At 39.6% G+C, this 19,958-nt stretch overlaps 1 protein-coding gene across 1 annotated transcript in view; it reads left to right on the top strand.

The window, feature by feature from the left end:
* SLC9A4 (solute carrier family 9 member A4) overlaps positions 1 to 19,958 on the top strand; it is a gene marked incomplete at its 5' end in the record, with an annotated part of 36,455 nt that overhangs the window by 7,719 nt on the left and 8,778 nt on the right. Inside the window, 7 exons of the mRNA XM_082053191.1 lie at positions 1,991 to 2,250; positions 4,960 to 5,177; positions 9,165 to 9,367; positions 10,525 to 10,611; positions 11,944 to 12,014; positions 13,753 to 13,914; positions 19,320 to 19,416. Coding sequence (XP_081909317.1) covers positions 1,991 to 2,250; positions 4,960 to 5,177; positions 9,165 to 9,367; positions 10,525 to 10,611; positions 11,944 to 12,014; positions 13,753 to 13,914; positions 19,320 to 19,416 — 1,098 coding nt within the window. The remainder of the gene's footprint in view (positions 1 to 1,990; positions 2,251 to 4,959; positions 5,178 to 9,164; positions 9,368 to 10,524; positions 10,612 to 11,943; positions 12,015 to 13,752; positions 13,915 to 19,319; positions 19,417 to 19,958) is intronic.

Raw genomic sequence — 19,958 nt, forward strand, 5'->3', positions numbered from 1 at the left:
TATATTGTACAGAATAGTTTACTCCCACAAAGAATTTTACAAAAAAAGTGGAAATTTTGTCATAGTTCCATAATTTTCATTTTAATGCCAATTCAGTTATATCATATAGACAGTTGAACTAGAAAAAGAGAGTAAAATACTAAGCCATTTGCTGAGGATGATTTGCTTTATTCATAAGTCAGCATAGATTCATGCCTTGGTATCATTTATAAAGAATGAGAAGTCTTAGTAGGAGTTTGAGGTCTGGCAAGAAAGAGGGAACAGAGAGAAAACCACCTTTGTAATTAAAAGCTATATGGTAAGTACAGTAATGTTTACCTACTGTGGAGACATGAATCTTCCTTAACTGCTATTGAAGAGCCTAATTTCATACATGGTCATCACAGAATCACAGAATCACAGAATCGACTGGGTTGGAAAAGACCTCAGAGATCATTGAGTCCAACCCTTGGTCCAACTCTAGTCCGTTTACTAGATCATGGCACTAAGTGTCCTGTCCAACCTGAGTTTAAAAACCTCCAGGGACGGCGAGTCCACCACCTCCCTGGGCAGGGAAAAGCAGCTCTGGGTATTTTGTTACATGAAACATTTTGTTGTACTTTGTCTGTCCCCCAGAAATATTAGCAATGAGCCTCCTGGGGAACTGGCTGTGTGACAGCTCAAGGTCATACGTGCCCAGCAGAAATTTAAGATTAGATAGTAGCTAGGGAATAATTATTATCCTAATGAGCTTGACTCTTTTACCTGCACAGATCTACTTTAATCTTCTTAATAGCCTTCTGGAATTAGCTATATGAAGAAGAAAGACCAAAGAAAACCAGATAGGGCAAATGATTTTGGTCCCTTTAGCATTTTTTGCACTAATGCTTTGGTGCAACAGCTTTGGAGAGCTGGTATCTCTAGATGTTCCCCAAATCCTCTTGAAAACTAAAAGGTGAATTTTGTGTGTTACACACTCCCTGTAAACAGATCTAACAGGATTTGTTGTTAACTGACTGTCAGTAACCTTGAAGACCCTTTTAGCACTACACCACTCATTACTGTGGAAGCTTACTGTTGCTTTCTAAAAGATGGATGGAAGTGGAATATACTGAAGATTTTTTATCACAAATGTCTCTAGAAAACAAATTATTGATAATAAAAGTATGGTAAACTTATCAGCTCTAAACTAACTGGAAATTAACTTGACAGATCAAATTATATAATGTAGCAAATTCAATCCTTCTTCTAATTTGACATTGTTTTATTTTTTATTTGACTTTTCAAGCTTTATAATTGACATATAAGTGTGAAGGTTCTTTAGGCCATTTAGAGTGCCACAGGTTTTGATTCTGACTTTGAGATTGACACAAAGCTCCTGGGAAGGAGGTTGAGTGGCATCAAACCCAAAACATGTGAGGATAGAGAGGCTGTATTTTTCTGGCTAGAGGCAATATGAAACTGAAGTTAACAATTTCCCAGTTCCTTTCCTTCCCTTCCCTCTCTGACTTCCTTTCCCATTCCCAGTGATGTTTCATTATTTTTATGCATCAAGTACTATTGAAAAACATTTAACATTCTGGAGTCCATCTAAGGAATTGTGTCCATTCTCATACAGACAACCTAAACGGGATTTAAGTCAAAAGCATGGTTCTTAATCACTGCCGTACTCCATTCTGACTCAGAAAAAGAACATGTAGGGGAGAGTCTGGGGTTGGTAAGGTACCTAGTTGGGCATTCAACTTCTGATACAAAGACCAATAATTAAGTTTGACTGCAGAAAAGAAACAAAAAAGAGCATTAATATTTTTCTATTACTTCAAATGCATTTGATACCTTTTTTTTTTTTTTTTTAGGATACTTAATTCTGGGACTTGTTAAGAGCCAGCCGAGATTTCAACTGTTACTTTGCTGAGATGTCCAAAACATTTTTAGGCATATATTTATACACACACAAAATTAGTAAGTTCAGAAAGATGCCTGACTGCTGTCTCCTTGTTTTCACCCATAGGTGTTATACAATATCTTCATCGCCTTCACCCAGATGCACAGGTACGAAGAGATCGAATCCATCGATGTCTTTGCTGGCTTCGCCCGCTTCTTCGTGGTGGGGCTGGGTGGTATGCTGTTTGGCATTGTCTTTGGATTTGTTTCGGCATTCATGACCCGTTTCACTCACAACGTTTCTGCTATAGAACCCCTGCTGGTCTTCATGTTCAGCTACCTGTCGTACTTGTCCGCTGAAACCCTTTACATCTCAGGCATTTTGGCGTGAGTATCCCTTATGGCTTTTTGGATGTCGTCTAGAGGGAAATGGCGTTTTGAGGAGGTGGTTTTCTTGAGGTTATTATAATACAAGCATTTTTGGTCTCTGGCCTAGAGATCTGCAGTGATTGGCTTCTAAGGGGTCTGTAAAATGCCATGGTAACTAGGAAATGTAAATCCACAGTCAGCATAGGCATAGAGGTAGTAATGAGAAGTAGATAGCTGCTCTGAATTTTTTTTGTATTTCTGCCCATTGGAAAAAACATTGCCAAGCGTGAGTAAAATGACAAGTGCTGCCACCATCTGGCTGCTACCTGTGGTAAGATCAGCTGAATGAAAAAATTGATAATAGACCAGGTATCTGTATTTATAGGCTGTATTTATCTGTTATTTCTAAGCAGCATCACCATCAGATTGCAATGGGATAAAAAAAGTAATGAGTGTAGAAAATGAAAAAAAAAAAGTGCCTGATTTCTTGCTTTTGTATACAGTTCTCAACATCAGCTCTATCATGATTTACTGAAATTATATTACATTTGAACAGTGTCACTGGAGCTGAAACTGGCTGAAACCCAACAAGTGAGAACATCAAGCACACATATGCACACCTTGCGTATGCATACACATATATTACCTACACTTATGCATATATTGCATATGCATATATATATATATATACGCACTCATGCATATGGATATTGATGATCATATTTTGATGTAATTAGCATAGCTTGATACTGCAGTGCTGGAGACTGTTTCCTTAGAGTGCTGTGAAGGTGTGGGTGCCCACTGGAGAGACAAGTGAGTATTGTGCAAAAGAAAGAGGACGGCAGCAGGAAAGGAATCGAAATAGAAAGGAAGGAATAGATGTGAGAAGGTTTATGAGGAAACTGCAAGTATGTGAATTTAAAAGATACCACACCAAACAGCCCCTCAGCAGGGTAAAGCATGAAGAAATGGGAACCTGATGGTGGTGAATGTTCCAGCTTGTGCTGCTGGTAGCCACAGGGTCAGTGGCCAGCTGGGGGGTGGCAGCAGCCTGCACAGCCTGTGTTGGCTCTGAGCTTGCATGCTGGTGGGTGGCCCTGGTTTTGTAGAAATGAGTTTCCTTTATTGAGGATAAACTGGTTTAAACCTAGCACATATAAATGTGTGGATACTGATGCCCCAACGGGTGTGCTTACTCACCTCTACCTGTCAAACCCTGATTTGTTTAGCTTCAGAGCAGAATTGGCTCTGTAAAAATAACCACTGCATGATGGTCCTGGGAAGCAATATCTGAATATTTAACCATATTAAATAAATACTTAGGATGATATTTTTTTCTGAGCAATTAGAAAACTTTTGTTGAGCAGGGTTAGACCTAATACGTAGTGAGCAAAAGTACCATATGGACCCTTTCCTATCTGCACTGCCCCAAAATACAGCTTCTCTGCCTATTCATTACACTAAACTACATACCTCTTTATTTCTTTTGCTTCCTATTTTCATCAAAGTACTGAAATTATTCATAGTAAAAGAATGTTTATATAATTGGGATGTATTATTCTTACTGTTTCATTAAGGAAATTATTGCTTGTTTTAGGGATGGGAACTTATTGTCACTTCTGAATTATTGAGGATTTCATTCTTTTTTCACTTTGATCCTGAAAGTTTATCATGCATGTGTCTCTGAAAGTCAACAGTATTAAACATTAATGCCTAGTGGCCTTGTCTTAGAGTGTCCTTGGACCTACTAAATGTCTCAGCTCCACCAGCATACTCTTGAGATTTCTTCAGTGGAAATTAAATGAGCAGAAACTAGATGAAGGGTTATTTAATGAACAGTCAGTGTTCTCTGAATTCTCAAGTTTGGAAAAATATAATCACAAATAGCCCCCCTCAAACTAAAATAATATCAGTAGAAACTAGATACATGATGTTACTAGCATAGCACTCAATCTAACTGTTTCCTGTGACTATGGAAAATGAAGGGAGGAGAAGGAAACCCCCTTCAGTAGGGCTGCTCAAAGACTGCTGCTCCATGTGATTGTCACCACTGTCTGTGCTGGCTGCCTGCTGATACCCCTGAAGCAGGTGCTAGACTTCAGTAACATCGAGGAGGTAGAAAACATCCCTTTGCTTTCTTAGGCACATTCCCCACACCCTGAGTAACTAAAAGTGGGGAAGGACACATCTGTAGGATAACTCAGTGTCCCCTGGAGAGTTACAGCAGCTTACCCTCTCCCCATTGACCTGCCAGCTGACTGACAGGAAGCCATCTGAAACCTTGACCACAGCATAGGACTATCACTGATTTGTCCCACCACCACTTCAAGGGAGAAGGTCACTAAGAGGCAGGGTATGTGCCTCTAGCCGATCTGTCTACAGGTTGGTACAAAATCAACTTGCCCTTTGAGACTCAAATATTTGGTGCTTGGTGGCTGTATGTTAGGTGCTCAGGGTAAAACAGACTTTGAACATGATACCCTCACTTCCTCATCAGGAAAGCTGACTGGTTTGCTTCCTTTTTCCTGTATGTAAAATGGATTAATAAATCTGAATAAATGCACTCTTCTGACTAATGAAATAGCTACTGTTACTGAAGAAAATGCTTCTTGCTATTAGGAAGGTCTAAGTTTGATCATGGGGAGTACAGGTAATGAAGGCTGGGGTTGTACTTAAATGAAAAGAAAAGCAGGTTGTGGATGATGTCTGATGTTTTGCCTGATACAGAATGACAGCATGTGCCGTGACAATGAAAAAATATGTGGAGGAGAATGTTTCCCAGAATTCCTATACCACGATAAAATATTTCATGAAGATGCTGAGCAGTGTCAGCGAGACCTTGATTTTTGTGTTCATGGGAGTGTCTACAGTTGGGAAAAACCACGAGTGGAACTGGGCCTTCATTTCCTTCACTCTGTTCTTCTGCCTCATTTGGCGGACACTGAGTAAGTCAGCTTTTGCAAGCAAACTTCTCTGCACTTCTGAGAGAAACCCTTTGGTGCAAAGGTATGTTAGAAAAGTCTGTGCAGACTGGTATAACCGGTTTAATAATGAATTTACTAGGGTTATGTTACTGACAAGTTAATTTCACAAGTCTACAGGTGGAGAAAAAGGAGGGGAAAAAACCCAAACAAATCTGAATGCTAGTCTCCAAGCACAGACTTTATTATTAGGTGAGAATGGAATATTTTAAGCAAAATTAAAATATTACCACAATTATGCCTATATAGATGCTGATATCTTAGTTAACTCTATGCCCTTTGGTAAGTGGGCTTCATAATTATTTAATTGGACACTGTAATTAACTTACTAAATAGATAATGTACAACAGCACACTTACTTTTGGTGCTATAATGCTAAAAGTCCTGAGCCAGGAGTGCTAGAGGCATTGAAAAAGAAGAGAGGTGAAAAATTAACACTGATGAATAACTATACAGGGACTCTGTTTCCTTCCTTATAACATACCTAGGCCAACAGTGCTATGCTATTGCTCCTTACAAGTCAACTCTGAAATTTTAAACTGCTAGAAAAGAATGCCTGTTTGAAATTACTCCAGTTTTACACACAGCATCCCCCCGTTCCTGCAAAGATCCTCTACTGGAATCCCTCCAGCTTGGGCAGGGCAGCTTACAGGTGACATTACAAGAGCTGTGGGACACAATATCTCATTCTCCTAATGTCCAAGATGGGTTGACAGTAACATTGAAAAAGGAGAAGCAGTAAGAAGGCTGGTGGTGTCCTGGAGGTGGTAGCAGTCCTGATAGACTTCTCGTGCAAGCTGCTCTTGTGCCTGTTAGCCAATTTACCACAACTGTGGAAGCAGAGAAGCAACACATGGCCATCTTCTCCTTCATCTACTAGTACTGTCCTGCCAAACACTCTAGTAGACATTAGAGAAGAAATAATGACCTACGGGATCAGACCAACCATCCAGCAGTGTTTTCAACAAAGTCTGTAGGAGATGCCAATTAGGGAAGGCTTGCAAGCCTGGCCACTTTCTGAGCTCTGTTCACCTACTGTTTCCTCAAGACCTACAGTCACTGTGTTAGGGTTGTAGGAAGGTACACTCCTTGCCTGTGCTATATGAGGGTCTGTTTTGGACCTGTTGACCATGAATTATGCCATTCTTTTTCTGAATGTGAATGCTCTATTCTGCATCAGGTGAAGTTACAACTGCTGCAAAAGAAAGCACGTTTACTCCTGGAGAAGATGATGAATTATGGAACACATCCTATTCAGCCATTGTTATTTGTTTCTTGCATTTAGTTAAAAATATGAGTGAATGATACTTTTGTAGTGAAAGATGTTTTGAAAGTAGTACATGAGAGGACCAAAAATATGGTTATACAGGAAACCTTATCTCTGACTTTTTGTAACTTCTGAGTGCCTGAATTTGCCATCATAACTACATTCTTTTTGAATTTCAGTAGAATGTTTCAGAGTAATTTATATCTTTTAGAGAAAATGAGAAATCCAAATATTCTATCAGGTGGCCTAGGAGGAGTATTGCAACATAAGTACCTACCTTGGCTAAGTTAGTAGGCTAGTTCCCCATGCTTCATTTATAATCAAATAAGGCTTCTCTGGAGCACCCTGCAGGGCAGAAATCTACATTGAGCACTTGCTGCTACCTCCTACAGCATTCAGCCCTTGTCTATATTCCTTTTACATACAGAGCCCAGGCTTGAGCTCTGGGCTTTGGCCCCACACCACTTGCTACAGTATTGAGGGGGAACAAGACCTGTCAGGTGATTCATCAGGGCCAGCTGTGCCCTGAAGGTGGAGAGGACAAAGTAAGTGATAGTTGCTGGAGACTGGTTGATAAATCAACTGGAGAATATGCCTTATCTTCTCTGCCACTCATGAAGAAGGAAGAAGTAGCTGAATATTGAGGGCAGCCTTAACTGAGACAGTGGATGCTAAGATCCCTGAGAGAAGTGAGCACACAAACAAACAGAAGAATTACAACCCTGGACTTAAAAGGGCAGATTTTGGCCAGTTTAAGTGGTCAATAACGTGGAAAGGGAATTGGCTGGACCACTGTGCTCAAAATACTGGTCTAGTTGGTGGGTAATGACATCCCACAGGGCTCAGTACAGGGACCAATATTGTGTCAGTGTCTTCATTGATGACCTGGAGGATCGAATGGAATACACTCTGAGCAAGTCTGTGGCTGACACCAAGCTGCAGGGACTAGTCAATATTCTGGATGGCTTCCATTCAAAGGGACCTGGACAGGCTGGAGAAATGAGCTGACAGAAAGCTCATGAAGTTTAGGAAGAGGACCTGCAAGGATTTACATGTGGATTGGAATAATCCCACGAACAAGTACAGCCTTGGATTCCAGTAAGCAATTCTGCAGAAAAAGGCTTGGCCTGGTGGACAACAGGTTGAACACCAACCAGAATTATGTCCTTGTCCAAAGGCCCTTTCCAGCCTACAGTACTGCGAGTCTAACATTTGGGATCAGCTAAGCATTGGCATTAAACCTCTGGGATTAAGGTGCTATTTCTTAAATCTCTCAGACAGTTCATCCCTCAGTCAGAAAGAACATCAAGAGCAGGAAGAAGATGTTGGCTTGACCCTCAAAGCCCATACACATATCAAGACCTTTGGTTTTTAACCATGGGAGCCCTGGAGAAAGGCTCTAACCAGAGGAAAAGGGAAATATGTGAAGGATCAAATATGTGCATTTGAACGGCTCTACCATATAGGGATGACTCAAGTACTCAGCAGCAGAGGTGATGTGATTCATCTGGGTTGACAGCAACAAATAATTAATATTTTCTTTCTAATCCTGGACCAATCATGGGCTCTGAGTTTTTAAAAGCTTGCTTTCAGAGTCTATATTGGAATGTCCTTCCAATCAAGACAGAAAAAGTGCCCTCCTGATAGAAAAGCGAATTTGTTGCCACACATCCATACTTCTCTCAGACACCAAGGGGAGTGCTAGAGCTTTCCACAGGAAGGCTGAAACATTTTTCATTAAATTTGTTTGCTAAAATGATTACATCATTTTCTCTGAAGCTTGAGTAAAGTAAAGAGAATTGGCCTGAGGGTAATACCTTGCATACACAGTTTCGGTCTGAGTAGCTGATGTCTAGCATAGTTATAAGTAGCCAAAAAAAAGGTTTTATATAAAGTGGTATCCAACAACTTACATGACAGGATACTGCTACTGTCTTTACCTATAATAATCCACTGAGTTTATCAGTATCAGTTCTGTAAAATAACACTAGCAATTATCAGCAATTTTCAGAATTTAATTCAGTAATTTAACAGTTTTCACACGAAACATAGGACAGGTGTTTCTTTTGGAAGATGAAGAATAAGAGTAAATCAAGCAAATTGCTAAATGTCCTCTATAAAGAAAAGCTGCAGTCCTTACACAGCTGTCTGATTAATTTTAACATGTACTAAAATCAAAATGAAGTTTGAGAAATAAACAGAGAATTAGAGACATGATAAGGCAGAAGATTAAATATTAAAATGCTATTACTCCTTGCCTTTCAGTGAACCTGTCCACAGGACTTGTCGGTAAAGCACTGTTCAAACACTTTGGGCAGATACTGTGCAGAAATCAGGAAACATTGCAAGGGCAGTCACAGGAAAAATTCTCATCCAGCTGTCTTGACTGCAGAAAACTTCAGAGAACTGTGCAACATAAATATAAAAAGTAAATCTTTTCACCCAATCTCACTTCTAAACCGCACTAATGAATTTAAAGCCTGAAGCAGTTAGGAACCACAGTCTTTTCTAGGAGATTATTTCACACAAAACAGATGTAACAGTTGGTCAAAGAGAAGCTACAAGAACTCAAAATTTAAAAGAAAGGTCTGTCAACAGCTGCCAGAGCCAATATGTTGTTTTCCTTTAAATATTTTCCTTTTCTCCTTGCTTAATAATAGTTGTGGGGTTTTTTCCCTTCCTAGGTGTATTTGCTCTCTTCTACATCAGTAACAAGTTCCGAACATATCCCTTCACCTTCAAAGACCAACTCATCATTTCCTACAGTGGCCTTCGAGGAGCGAGCAGCTTCTCTCTTGCGTTCTTGCTTCCAGTGAATCTTTTCCCAAGAAAAAAGTTGTTCATTACTGCTACTCTTGTAGTTATATATTTCACTGTGTTCATCCAAGTAAGTATATTTCTTAATGGATTTCATTCATGTAATAGAGGTGACTGGAAGTTTCATACTGAAGATTGCATTGAATTTACCGTTAGACTAGGACAAGCTATTGTATTTTACAGCCAGATTTAACACTCCACTGTGTAACTACCCTTTCAGGGCATTTGAGGTATTATTAAACAACTTTTTCAGAAAGTCCACATTGAAAACCTGTGTCTTCTAAAGTATCCAGGGAAAAGAGCATTTTTTGTCCAAAATCTCTTCCATTCACTCCACATGTGCTTCCTAATGTTTCCCAATTAAGAAGCATTTTAACTTTACACTTTGGCACAGAAACAATCTCTTCTAGTTGTGCATCTCAAATGGAACAGGAAACAATATGACTGTTTTATGAAGGATTTTTAATTTTTTAGTTTATCTTCATTCATCTGGGAGACAAAATAAAAATATTTTAAAATCATTTGCAAAAGAATATTAAAGAAAAAGGAAGTGAATAATTCAGATTTGTAAGAATAGGTGTCTGGTGCTTCTTCGTTTGGGTCATTCCTCTTTGCTTACAGTGCTATACAGGAGGAACTGAATTTTCAGGAGGTCTTGCACCCCGTGCTCTGCATTTTCTCAAACAAAAATCTCAGATATTCTAGGGTGCCAAGAGAGGGACTATGCACTCATGGTTAGGCACTTAGATTCTACCAGAATGTTTCAGAAAAAATAATTTTGTTTTTCCTAATATTTCCCCTTTTAAAGTGCTATTCCGTAGCAGGGCAATAAAGAATTTGGAACAGCTGAAAATGGTTCCTGAGTGAAACCCCCCAAAATATTTAGTTCTGAAAATGTTGAAGTAAGAGGTTTCAAGATTGTAAGAACCTCACAAAGATAATGTTTTATTTCAAGTGAGTGCTGTTTTGAAGAAGGTTGTCAACGAGTTAGTTACTTTACATAGTTAAAATAGGTTGATAAATACAATCTCGGTTAAAAAAAAAATCCTGATGAGTATTTTTTTATTTGTTTTTGAATTTTAATTCTCTTCTTTAGCTCTCCATACAAGTAATAGATCACTTTTATGCCTAAGACACAGCTTTCCCAATTGATTACAATTAAATAATTTTGCTTACTTTCTGCTTTTTAAAAAATATTACCGTTTTAACTCATTATTCCAAATGCAGGGAATCACAATTGGACCATTGGTCAGATATCTTGATGTTAAAAAGACCAACAAAAAGGAGTCCATCAATGAAGAAATTCATGTCCGAGTAAGTTTTGTGTATCAGTAGTAGTTTTGTATATTGATATTCTAAAAAAGGAGAGAAAAGGTGTTCCAAAAGGGGTGGACAGGAGGAGGTGTTCGTTAGCACTGGCATTCAAAGGATTTGGACACTGAACAGTTTTAACAACATTTGGAGGAAATCCTAGGCATAACTTTCTACAGTATATTCTCTTACTTGCATTCATAGTGACTGTTGTATTATAATATTGTACAACTGTCATGGTGTAGCAAGGCCCTTCTTGATGCGTGTAACCATGGCAGGACAGATGCATATAGGTGGAATTTACAAAATGACTTCTCATCCTTTCCAGCTGGATTTTCCAGATAACTTTTTTGCCATCTTTTGACTGGTTCTAGACACACCGATGCCTTAAAAGTCTTTAATCAAGTTTTATTGAACTAAAATGAGTTGAACCATAGATCTGCAAATTTAGTTTCAAGTTCTTCTGATAAATTGTCTTTTTGCCTCTCAAACATTTGCTTTAGCTCTCAAATTACCATTATATAAAGCATCAGAAAGCTGCTCAAACTGACTTAACAACACTATACAGAATATACATACATGCTCTCATTTTCATAACAGGGAATAGATTTGAAATTCACATTGTTCTTTAAAATTAAGCATATACAGAGACATCAGCAAAATTACGGCATCTCAACTGATTTGAATTTGAAGTGCATTTAATTCTTATTATTTCAACCTTTACACTTAACTTTAAGAGGAATTTATGTTTAAAAGCACCACGTATGACAATATGTATGTAAGAATTGGACATATTTCTCTCTGTTTCTATAATGCTGGAAACACACAAAAGATGATTAAAAATCCTGATGGTTAGCAGTGATGGACTTAACAGTCTAATTGTAATTTGCAAAATCCTCCGAGGACTTGTTGGTCAAGGTAAAGTTTAAGGTGTGGAGTAGCTGGCCCTGTGCTTCTCTCAGGGAGGTCACACAGGAAGAAAAACTTGGTTGACAGAACTAAGAATTTAGTTTTTGGTCTCAGAAGACAAAGAGGACCAGGCAATTTGGATGCTTGGTATCATCTTCCATTGGATACAGTCCTTTAATTTGCTGGGTAGTGGTGAGATGATAGCAGACTGACAGACTTGTCATTTCCATCAAAATATGGGTACTGCAGCCAAGTACAGTTGCCACAGTAGGATCTTTGCCTTGATTTTTAGAGGAAGTTAGATGCTTTCAGAATTAACTCCCTCATTTAAAAAAAATCTCAAAATCCTGACAATAATTGTAGAATTGTGGTGACATTGTTTTCTCATAGTAGCCCCTTAAAATTTTTCCATCTTTGTTATTCTAGTTGATGGATCACTTGAAGGCTGGTATTGAAGACATATGTGGACACTGGAGTCATTATCAGCTGAGAGATAAGTAAGCATCTCTTATTGCAGCTTACTATAACAAAATAACAGGACCAGCATTTTATCTCCTGTAAGCAGGATGAGGTGGTTCTGCAAAGCTTTATGGATCTCTGGCAGGAGACAAACTTCCAATTCTGAGCTGCCGTTCCCTTCACCTTTTCCCTAAGGGAGCCCTGTGATCCTGTTGGCCGTCACCACAGCATGTGAAGGGAAGTGTGTGAAGAGACTAATCTTTCTTTCCCATAAACACTGTATTACAATGCCATGGGCTAAATGTTATCCCTTAGGCTACATCTAGACTTCTGTGCTGGAGTGCTCTGTCTCACCTCTCAGCGTTGCAGCCCAGTAATCCAGCTGGGAGTCTGCTGGTACGCATGGCAACACCTTTCATGACCAGGTTTCTCCCTATGGAGACGAAGAATTAAGAGCGGGAAGGAGGTGGCTGGTTTGCAGCCAGTTCTTGTCCCAACACGCAATAACAATGTATCTAGGGCACACACCTGGACAAAGACGTTAAAATGTTCTCTTGCCTCTCACAGTACCGAGATAGCTTTAGGATATCCATCAGGACTACATCATCGTGCAGTCAATAGGCTGAACAAATCCCTCCTGGAGCAGTAATGCCATTGGAATAGATGCATTTAAGTATATCAGAGAGAAAATGTTAATTCCCCTTATTTCATGTCTGCCCAACAGCTACAAAAGGAGAATTTTATCCAAGCTCATCATAAATCAGAATCAGGGGGAGATTCAAACAGCACACTGTATGTGAAAACATTTAGTGTAAGAGGATTGCATTAAAAGGTATTCCCTAGGCTTTTAAATGCAAATATAAAGATGTTTAGCGTATGTATATCAGAATTAATTAAGTGATGATGATGTTACACAGAAAAACACAGAAAACTCTAATCCCAGTAGAAACATTTATGTACCTGTGTCTGCTTTAGTGTACACAAAGTAGCTTTTGTTGAGAAAAAATGTATTAACTCTGTAGTGCTTTTCCTAGCATTGCAGAGCACATTACCTTGCTGTGGTAAACTGTTCCTTTGAAAGAAACTTAGAAGAAGATCTGCTGTTGTTCTGCAAAATGTCTGCCTGAACACACATACCTGTTCCAAAGGACACACACATTCACATTCAAATTATGCCACACATTAACAATAATTCACAATCTGCAGCATGCAAGCACATAGTATTTTGCGGTCCATTCAATTTCTCTGTTATTCAGAATACAAAGAAATGTATTTTCTCTGCTCTAATTGTCAGGATTCAAAATTATCAGCAACATAATGGGCCTAAACTACTGTAACTGCCGGGCCAGTTAGATTCTCATTGGTGGCTGGCTGAATAGGCCAGGATTACTGTAAGAGCAGCTGCTGCTGTAATGCCTCACCAGAATACATTTGTACAAAAGCATGGAGAGTGGCCACATTCTTTTCTAACAAATGTGGTGGTGCTACATGCAAACACACACCCTCTCTTTTTTGCTGTGATTGCAGCTTGTTTCTCTCTTTTGTCTGGTGGGTTTTGCAATCTCTGTGGACCAGTAGACCATGCCAAATGTCTCCCTAAAGGTCTTCGTACACTGGGCCTTCAGGAGTTCACAGGTGTCTCCAATTTGGATTCAGTTTCCACTGCTGAATTATATATGTATGCATTTGAACGAAGATCAGCTTGTACCACAGAAATAAAATAATATTTCCTTTTTTTTTTTTTTTCACATTTTGACTTAAACATCTCTTTTGCAGATTTAAAAAGTTTGACAATAAGTATTTGAAGAAAATCTTGATTCGGGAACACCAACCCAAATCCAGCATTGTGTCATTGTACAAAAAGATGGAGATAAAACTAGCCATTGAGATGGCTGAGAGTGCCATGAAAATTTCGAAAACATCCACAGCTTCTATACAGTGAGTATTGACCTCCTGACTCTCTGCAGAGTAGGGACAGGAAGAAACAGGACAAAAATGAGTAAACACCAAAAGGATTTAATGTCTTCAGTAGAAAAGTAAGAAAAAAAAAGACAGATAAAAGAAGTTGCTGTTTTGTCAGTGCTCATCATATTTGCACTTTGGCTCTTTGTTCACAGAGTGAAAATTAAAAACAGTGACATTTTCTCTGTTTTTTTCAGTGGCAGGCAGTTTGGAAGAGGAATCATGAGGCAGGCACAGAAGCAGCTCCAGCTGCTTAGATCATAGCAGTGGTTCAAGGTGGCCATACTTGTCACTTAGCTGGCCAGTGGGTTTAGCTTGTCACCGCTAGGTGCTGACAGACCTGTGGGAGAGGCCAGAGCACAGGTCCTGACTCTGTTATCCCAATCAGAAATATTTACTGAGAGTGGATTTCCTTGCAGGTTTTGTAATTTTTGCTACTTCAGTTTGCAGTCACTCAAACCATCTTGCAGTATTGTGGTACTTCTGTACCAACTTCTTCCAACTAAACAGCAATGCAACTTGTCATCGGACAGACCAGAATTAAAAACTGGTGGGATCTCCAGAGCTATCACTGAGGGAACTACCATCTGGAAGAGAAGTCTGTACAAATTGTCACTCCTGCGTACTTTACCTGCTGTGCATGTATTTATCCTCACCTTGTAACCCAATGGTGGGAGTTGCCATTCACAAACTCTTTCCTGTACTTCCGCCAGCCATTGCTGCTGCCACTGCCTGCTCCTTGCTGCTGCATCCTTCAGCCCCTCTCCATTTTCCTCTAGACTTTGGCAGGGCTCAGCATATTTTGATTTTTCGTATTTTCCTCTCAACCCACACCAGAAAGTTCAAATACCAAGTGGACATTAAATTAAAATCTCTCTTGAAACTGTTTGGGTTAATAATGTCTTCAACTACCCGAAAGGAGGTTGTAGCATGGAGGGTGTTGGTCTCTTCTCCCAAGTAACAAGCAACAGGATGAGAAGCAATAGCCTCAAGTTGCACCAGGGGAGGTTTAGATAGGATATTAGGAAACATTTCTTCACAGCAAGGGTTGTCAGGCATAGGAACAGGCTGCTCAGAGAAGTGGTGGAGTCACCATACCTGGAGATGTTTAAAAGCCGTGTAGATGAGGTTCTTAGGGACATGATTTAGTGACAGTGTTAGGTTAATGGTTGGACTCTATGATCTTGAGGGTCACTTCCAACAAAAATGATTCGATCATTCTATGTCAGGTTTCATCTGCTTTGTTGAAACTTATGTCAGCATGCAGCATAAGTTCTGGCCCTTTTCTTTCTAAATAATTCTTTGCCAGGTGGATGATGTTAAAAAGGACTATGCATCTGTCGGGTTCCTTTCTGTCTGCTGGATTCCCTTAACTGTTGGGAGCCAAGAGAAAATGTGCAAGGTTGGCAGACAATCTATGGCAATCAAATCATATTTGTCTTCTTTTCTTGAAGGAAAGAGAAAGTAAGACAAATTGCTTCAGTGTAGTTCTCAAATTCTCTCCTGAGCCAAGAATTTAGATTGAAAAATACTTTAAAATATTTTTTTGCCAGCTCTAATCCATCTGTAATTGAATTTTACTGTGCATCAGCCTCTGATGCACAGGTTCGCCTTCTGAGACAGCCTTTTAAAAATAAAATGTAAACTTAAAAAAAAAAAAAAAGTGCAGCCTGTGGCTGAGGGAAATTCTGATCCTTGAAGGCTGTGAGAATGTTCTAGGAAAATGTATGTTTTCCTGGCTCTGTTCTTCTCTAGATTTCTGCTGTTGAGCACTGGAGGAGACAGAATAGTGAACTCATTGGATCTTTGGTCTGAACCAATGCAGAGGTTATCTCTATTCCCCTGAGCAACTAAGTGACCTTGCTTAACAATAAAAGGTTTCTAAATGGAAGCATTTATAAATTGTTTTATTGTTATAACTGATATAACTCGTACCTAAAGTTCCTATCCTCAGTGAGGACACAAAAATCTGGCCCTAAGCAAGTGGAGACTTGAAATCAAATTCCAATGTATGTCATGTAAAAAAAATATTTGCAATGCCAGATTAGTGAGAAAACTCTCTCATTAGCACTTCTGATCAGTTCTGCAGCCTTCTGGCACATGAGAGGAAATGCTCTATATCAATCAAAGCAGATTTACATCACTGTTAATTTAGCATTATTTTCAGAAAATGTGTTCATGCTGGTGTGATTCTTGCAGGTGCAGTAGGTGTCCAATATGCAGTAAATATTTCCAGTGTAGACTGGAGAAATTTGTCCATGGGCTTTGCAACAAAGTATCCACACTTGAATGAACACAGAGCCTTTTCTTATGGTGGTTTGCGGAATGTAAGGCTTAGAAATAAGGACTTTAAAGACAAAAAAAGAACCTAGCAGCTATTATCAAAACCGCGTTTGTACGGGGTTTTTGGGGGGGAAACGTGACCATTAGAGGGAAATGGGTTGACTTGGATCTTACTTAATGTTGGCTCCATATTACTGCAATACTGACTCGGGTAAGAGTAAATCTTACAATGTATCAATACAGTAGAGATCAGAATCAAGCACCGTGTTGTCACTTGTAGTGGCACAGTTGTGCAAGAGCTGTGCCTGATTAATGTTACTTCCTTCACAGGATTGGTGAAGACTGGTGGAGAGTTCACAAAGTTCAAATTTTAGATATGATACACATAAATAATCTTACAATGTTTGTGAAAGCATTTTATTTCCTCTATGTATGAACTCTCTCCATGGTTAAAGAAGAAAGAGAGACAGTCAGCTTTCATGGCATGTTATCAATTAAGTATTTTCTTTGCAAATATATGTCCTGTACTATGCTTTGTTATAACATGCTGGAAGTTTCAATAGAAACAAAAGAACACTCTCTGTAAGGATAGCTTTATGAGTTTGGTGACATATCAAACTTATTCGTGTTTTTTTGAAAGTTATTTTTTAATATACTGTATACTGCTAAATATAAAAAAGAATCTGTTCCTTATTGCCATATTTCTGCATTGTTATCAGTTGGGTAGGTTAATATCTAATCCCATGAAAAGAATACACAGTTTTTATTTGTGCTTCAGAACAATACAAACTATCTTTATGCTGTTTGTTCTCTTGTTATCCTGGCCCAGCTGAAACTCAGTGAATTTTATTTGCTTTGTTTAAGTCACTTGAAGAGCAAAATGATAAGGCTATAAATGATTTAGGACTGGCCACATCCGTGCTGGCATGTGGAGGGGGCAGGTATGCAAGTGGAAGTGGAAAAGAGATGTTCTGATGCCTTCCCAATGGAGCTCTGCTCACCACTTTCCCCTGTTTATTCCCAGCTCTAAGGTATAAAGACCCTGTAGAGACATTCGCTGAACTGTGGACCAGACAGACAGTTATTACCTACAATGGCAGCACCACCTGCATCAACTATGACAGTTCAATTTGCATTACACAAATGAGCCAAACCTACATTTTATATACTAGACAGGCTAGATTGCCATTAATCCTCAGGGGCTGTTTTTTTTTTTTACTGTCCCATGTGTGCCCTAGGACCTTGGTCTCTCTTTTGTCCAAAGGGAGAGCAGCTAGGGCCCGCTGACAGTGTAGACACTGGTTTCCTTGATGTAGAAATTAGTGTACATAGGCTGTTCCACAGCCTGGGATATTCCAGACCTAGTATGGAATAAAGGCGCATCACACCTAAGCCTGGAAATGTGTCATCATCCCTGGATCCTCTCAGTGTTATCCCTGAGAGCTGCAAGCAAGTGAAAAAACAATCAACCAAAGAAGCCAGCTGGCCTGGAACTGGGTGGTGGTGATGTCCTTTTTTCTCTAATGGTAAATACCTAGTTTTGTTGTTGTTGCTGTTCTTCAGAATCAATCAATGTCAATTAAACATTTGTTGGGAAGGATTTATCAGGGCCAGGATAAGATTTCTGGTCAAATCCGGAAAGGAAGTCCTTTTCTCTCACTCTGGCTTGCCAATAGCTGAGTGGCAAACTCATGGGTCTCTCTCTCATGCCTCAGTGAGATCCCTAAACTATTGATTATCCTAGCCCTGCCCCTAACACTACACTTAAACCTACTGTCTTTCTTTTTACTTCATGAAAAAAATGGCAGATCTCAGTTTTATTCTGATGCAGAATGAAAACACATTCCAAAACCTTGAAATACAGCAGGAATTAATTGTTATATTCCAGGAACTTTGGACAGAGCCAGGTTCACTGTCTACTTGATGGTAAGAGGCAGTAAAGGGTAGAATTCAGGCAGCTCATGGTGGATTTACATGTTAGATTATAGCATAAAACAGTGGTAATATTGTTAAACTAGATGTAATTGCAAATTCCATTTTTTTTTCCCTATGTTTATAGCATAATCTTAGTTAAGTTTGAATCCACCTTCCTTTGCTGTTAAAAGTTTTTATTTTATTTTAGCGGGAGTACAAAATAAATGTACACAAACCTTTGACAATACTGTACATTGATCATAATCCATTCTTTAATCACACAATGTATATACAACACTTTAAGGACATCATTTAGCTGAGAACAAATATTTGCAATTTCTTTTATTTCTTTATTTATTTTTAAAGGCAGGAAAATAAGATGGAGAAAGGAAAAAAACAGGAACAACAAGACGAGCTTGGACTGATTCATCCTGGATGATCACTATCTCTGTCCCTTTCTTTTCTTGGGAATTCAGCTGAATGATGCCTCTCACACAGACTGACCGATTTAGCAAAACCAGTTAGCATTTCATGGCAGCCTTCGTCCATTGTTTTGCTAGTGCAGAGGCCAGGCAGCTACAATTGACTGTGGGCATCTTGTCCCAGTTTGTTAAAAATACAAAGATGACAATCTTTTAGACAGCTCTTACATTTTAAATGGAGAAACAGGCTCAGTATCAAGGAAACCCTATAATAGTCCCCCTCACCACAGGGAAGATCTCTCGGACCCCTTTAATCAGCATATATTTTATTTCTTAATGATTTGTTGCACTTTCTCAAAGAAGCTAAAACCAGTAGGACTGCAAGGCCCAGACTGCTAGACCGTGCTGAAGAATGTATTCAGACAGAGAAGGAAATTTGTAGTGCCTTCCTGAACATAAAACTGGTTCTTGCCCAATCTAATCCTTAAATGTGAACTTTCTTATTAAGCTTCGAGAAAGAAAAAGGAGAGTTTCTGCTGTCAACTGTATGAAGGCTTAGGACCCATTCTGACTACACAGTATAATGACAAAACCCAGGAAGGAGCAAAATCTGTCATTTTTTATTCATTTTTGAAAGATTTTGTGGTATTATTGGTCACTGAAAGGCTTTTCTGTTATAGTACTAAAAATAAATCATGCATCATTTAATGGGAATAGTATTTAATCAGCTCATTAATACCATATTTAAACTTTTATTTACAGGAGCGATAGAAATCAGCGTGTGCACAGGCTCTCCCCCACAGAGGTGAAGTCCATGAGAGATGTCCTGGCACATAATCTATACCAAGTGCGACAAAGGGTGCGTAAGTGACGTGTTATCACACACTGTTTGCAGACTGAAAGCTCTTGTTTGCCTTCCCCAGATCATGGCTATGGCAGGTGGTGGCACACTGTTGGTCTGGGGCCACACCGGTAGGAAACGTGGGCCCAGAGCTCTGACCTGGGAGCTGCACAGGGAAGGGATGGAGGGGAAGGAGCCCTGGCTCGGGGCATGCTCCTGGGTGGAAAAAATGAAAGCAGGTTGTGGTTTTCGTTTTGTTGCACTCTGACAGCAATGTGAAAAGCCAGGAAAATCTGTGACTGAGCTGTAGGGGTCAGGCTTCCCTCGCTGCACAGCTACCTTGTGATTCGGAAACCACCTTTCCCAGACTGTCAAACATCCCCGGGGCAACCCGGGGCACCAGCCCCTCTCTCCGAGGCCTGAGGCAGCTGGCCTGGGTGACCAGAGGCTAAAGTAGATGGTGACCAGGCAGCAGGGAAGGGATGAAGGCTCCATGGGAGGCAGCGGATGGCAGATGGCCAGCAGGAGTGAAACTCCTCTGGGGAGGTGGGTGGACCAGC

Source organism: Streptopelia decaocto (genome assembly GCF_964273445.1).
Source record: "Streptopelia decaocto genome assembly, chromosome: 1".
Classification (NCBI taxonomy): domain Eukaryota; kingdom Metazoa; phylum Chordata; class Aves; order Columbiformes; family Columbidae; genus Streptopelia; species Streptopelia decaocto.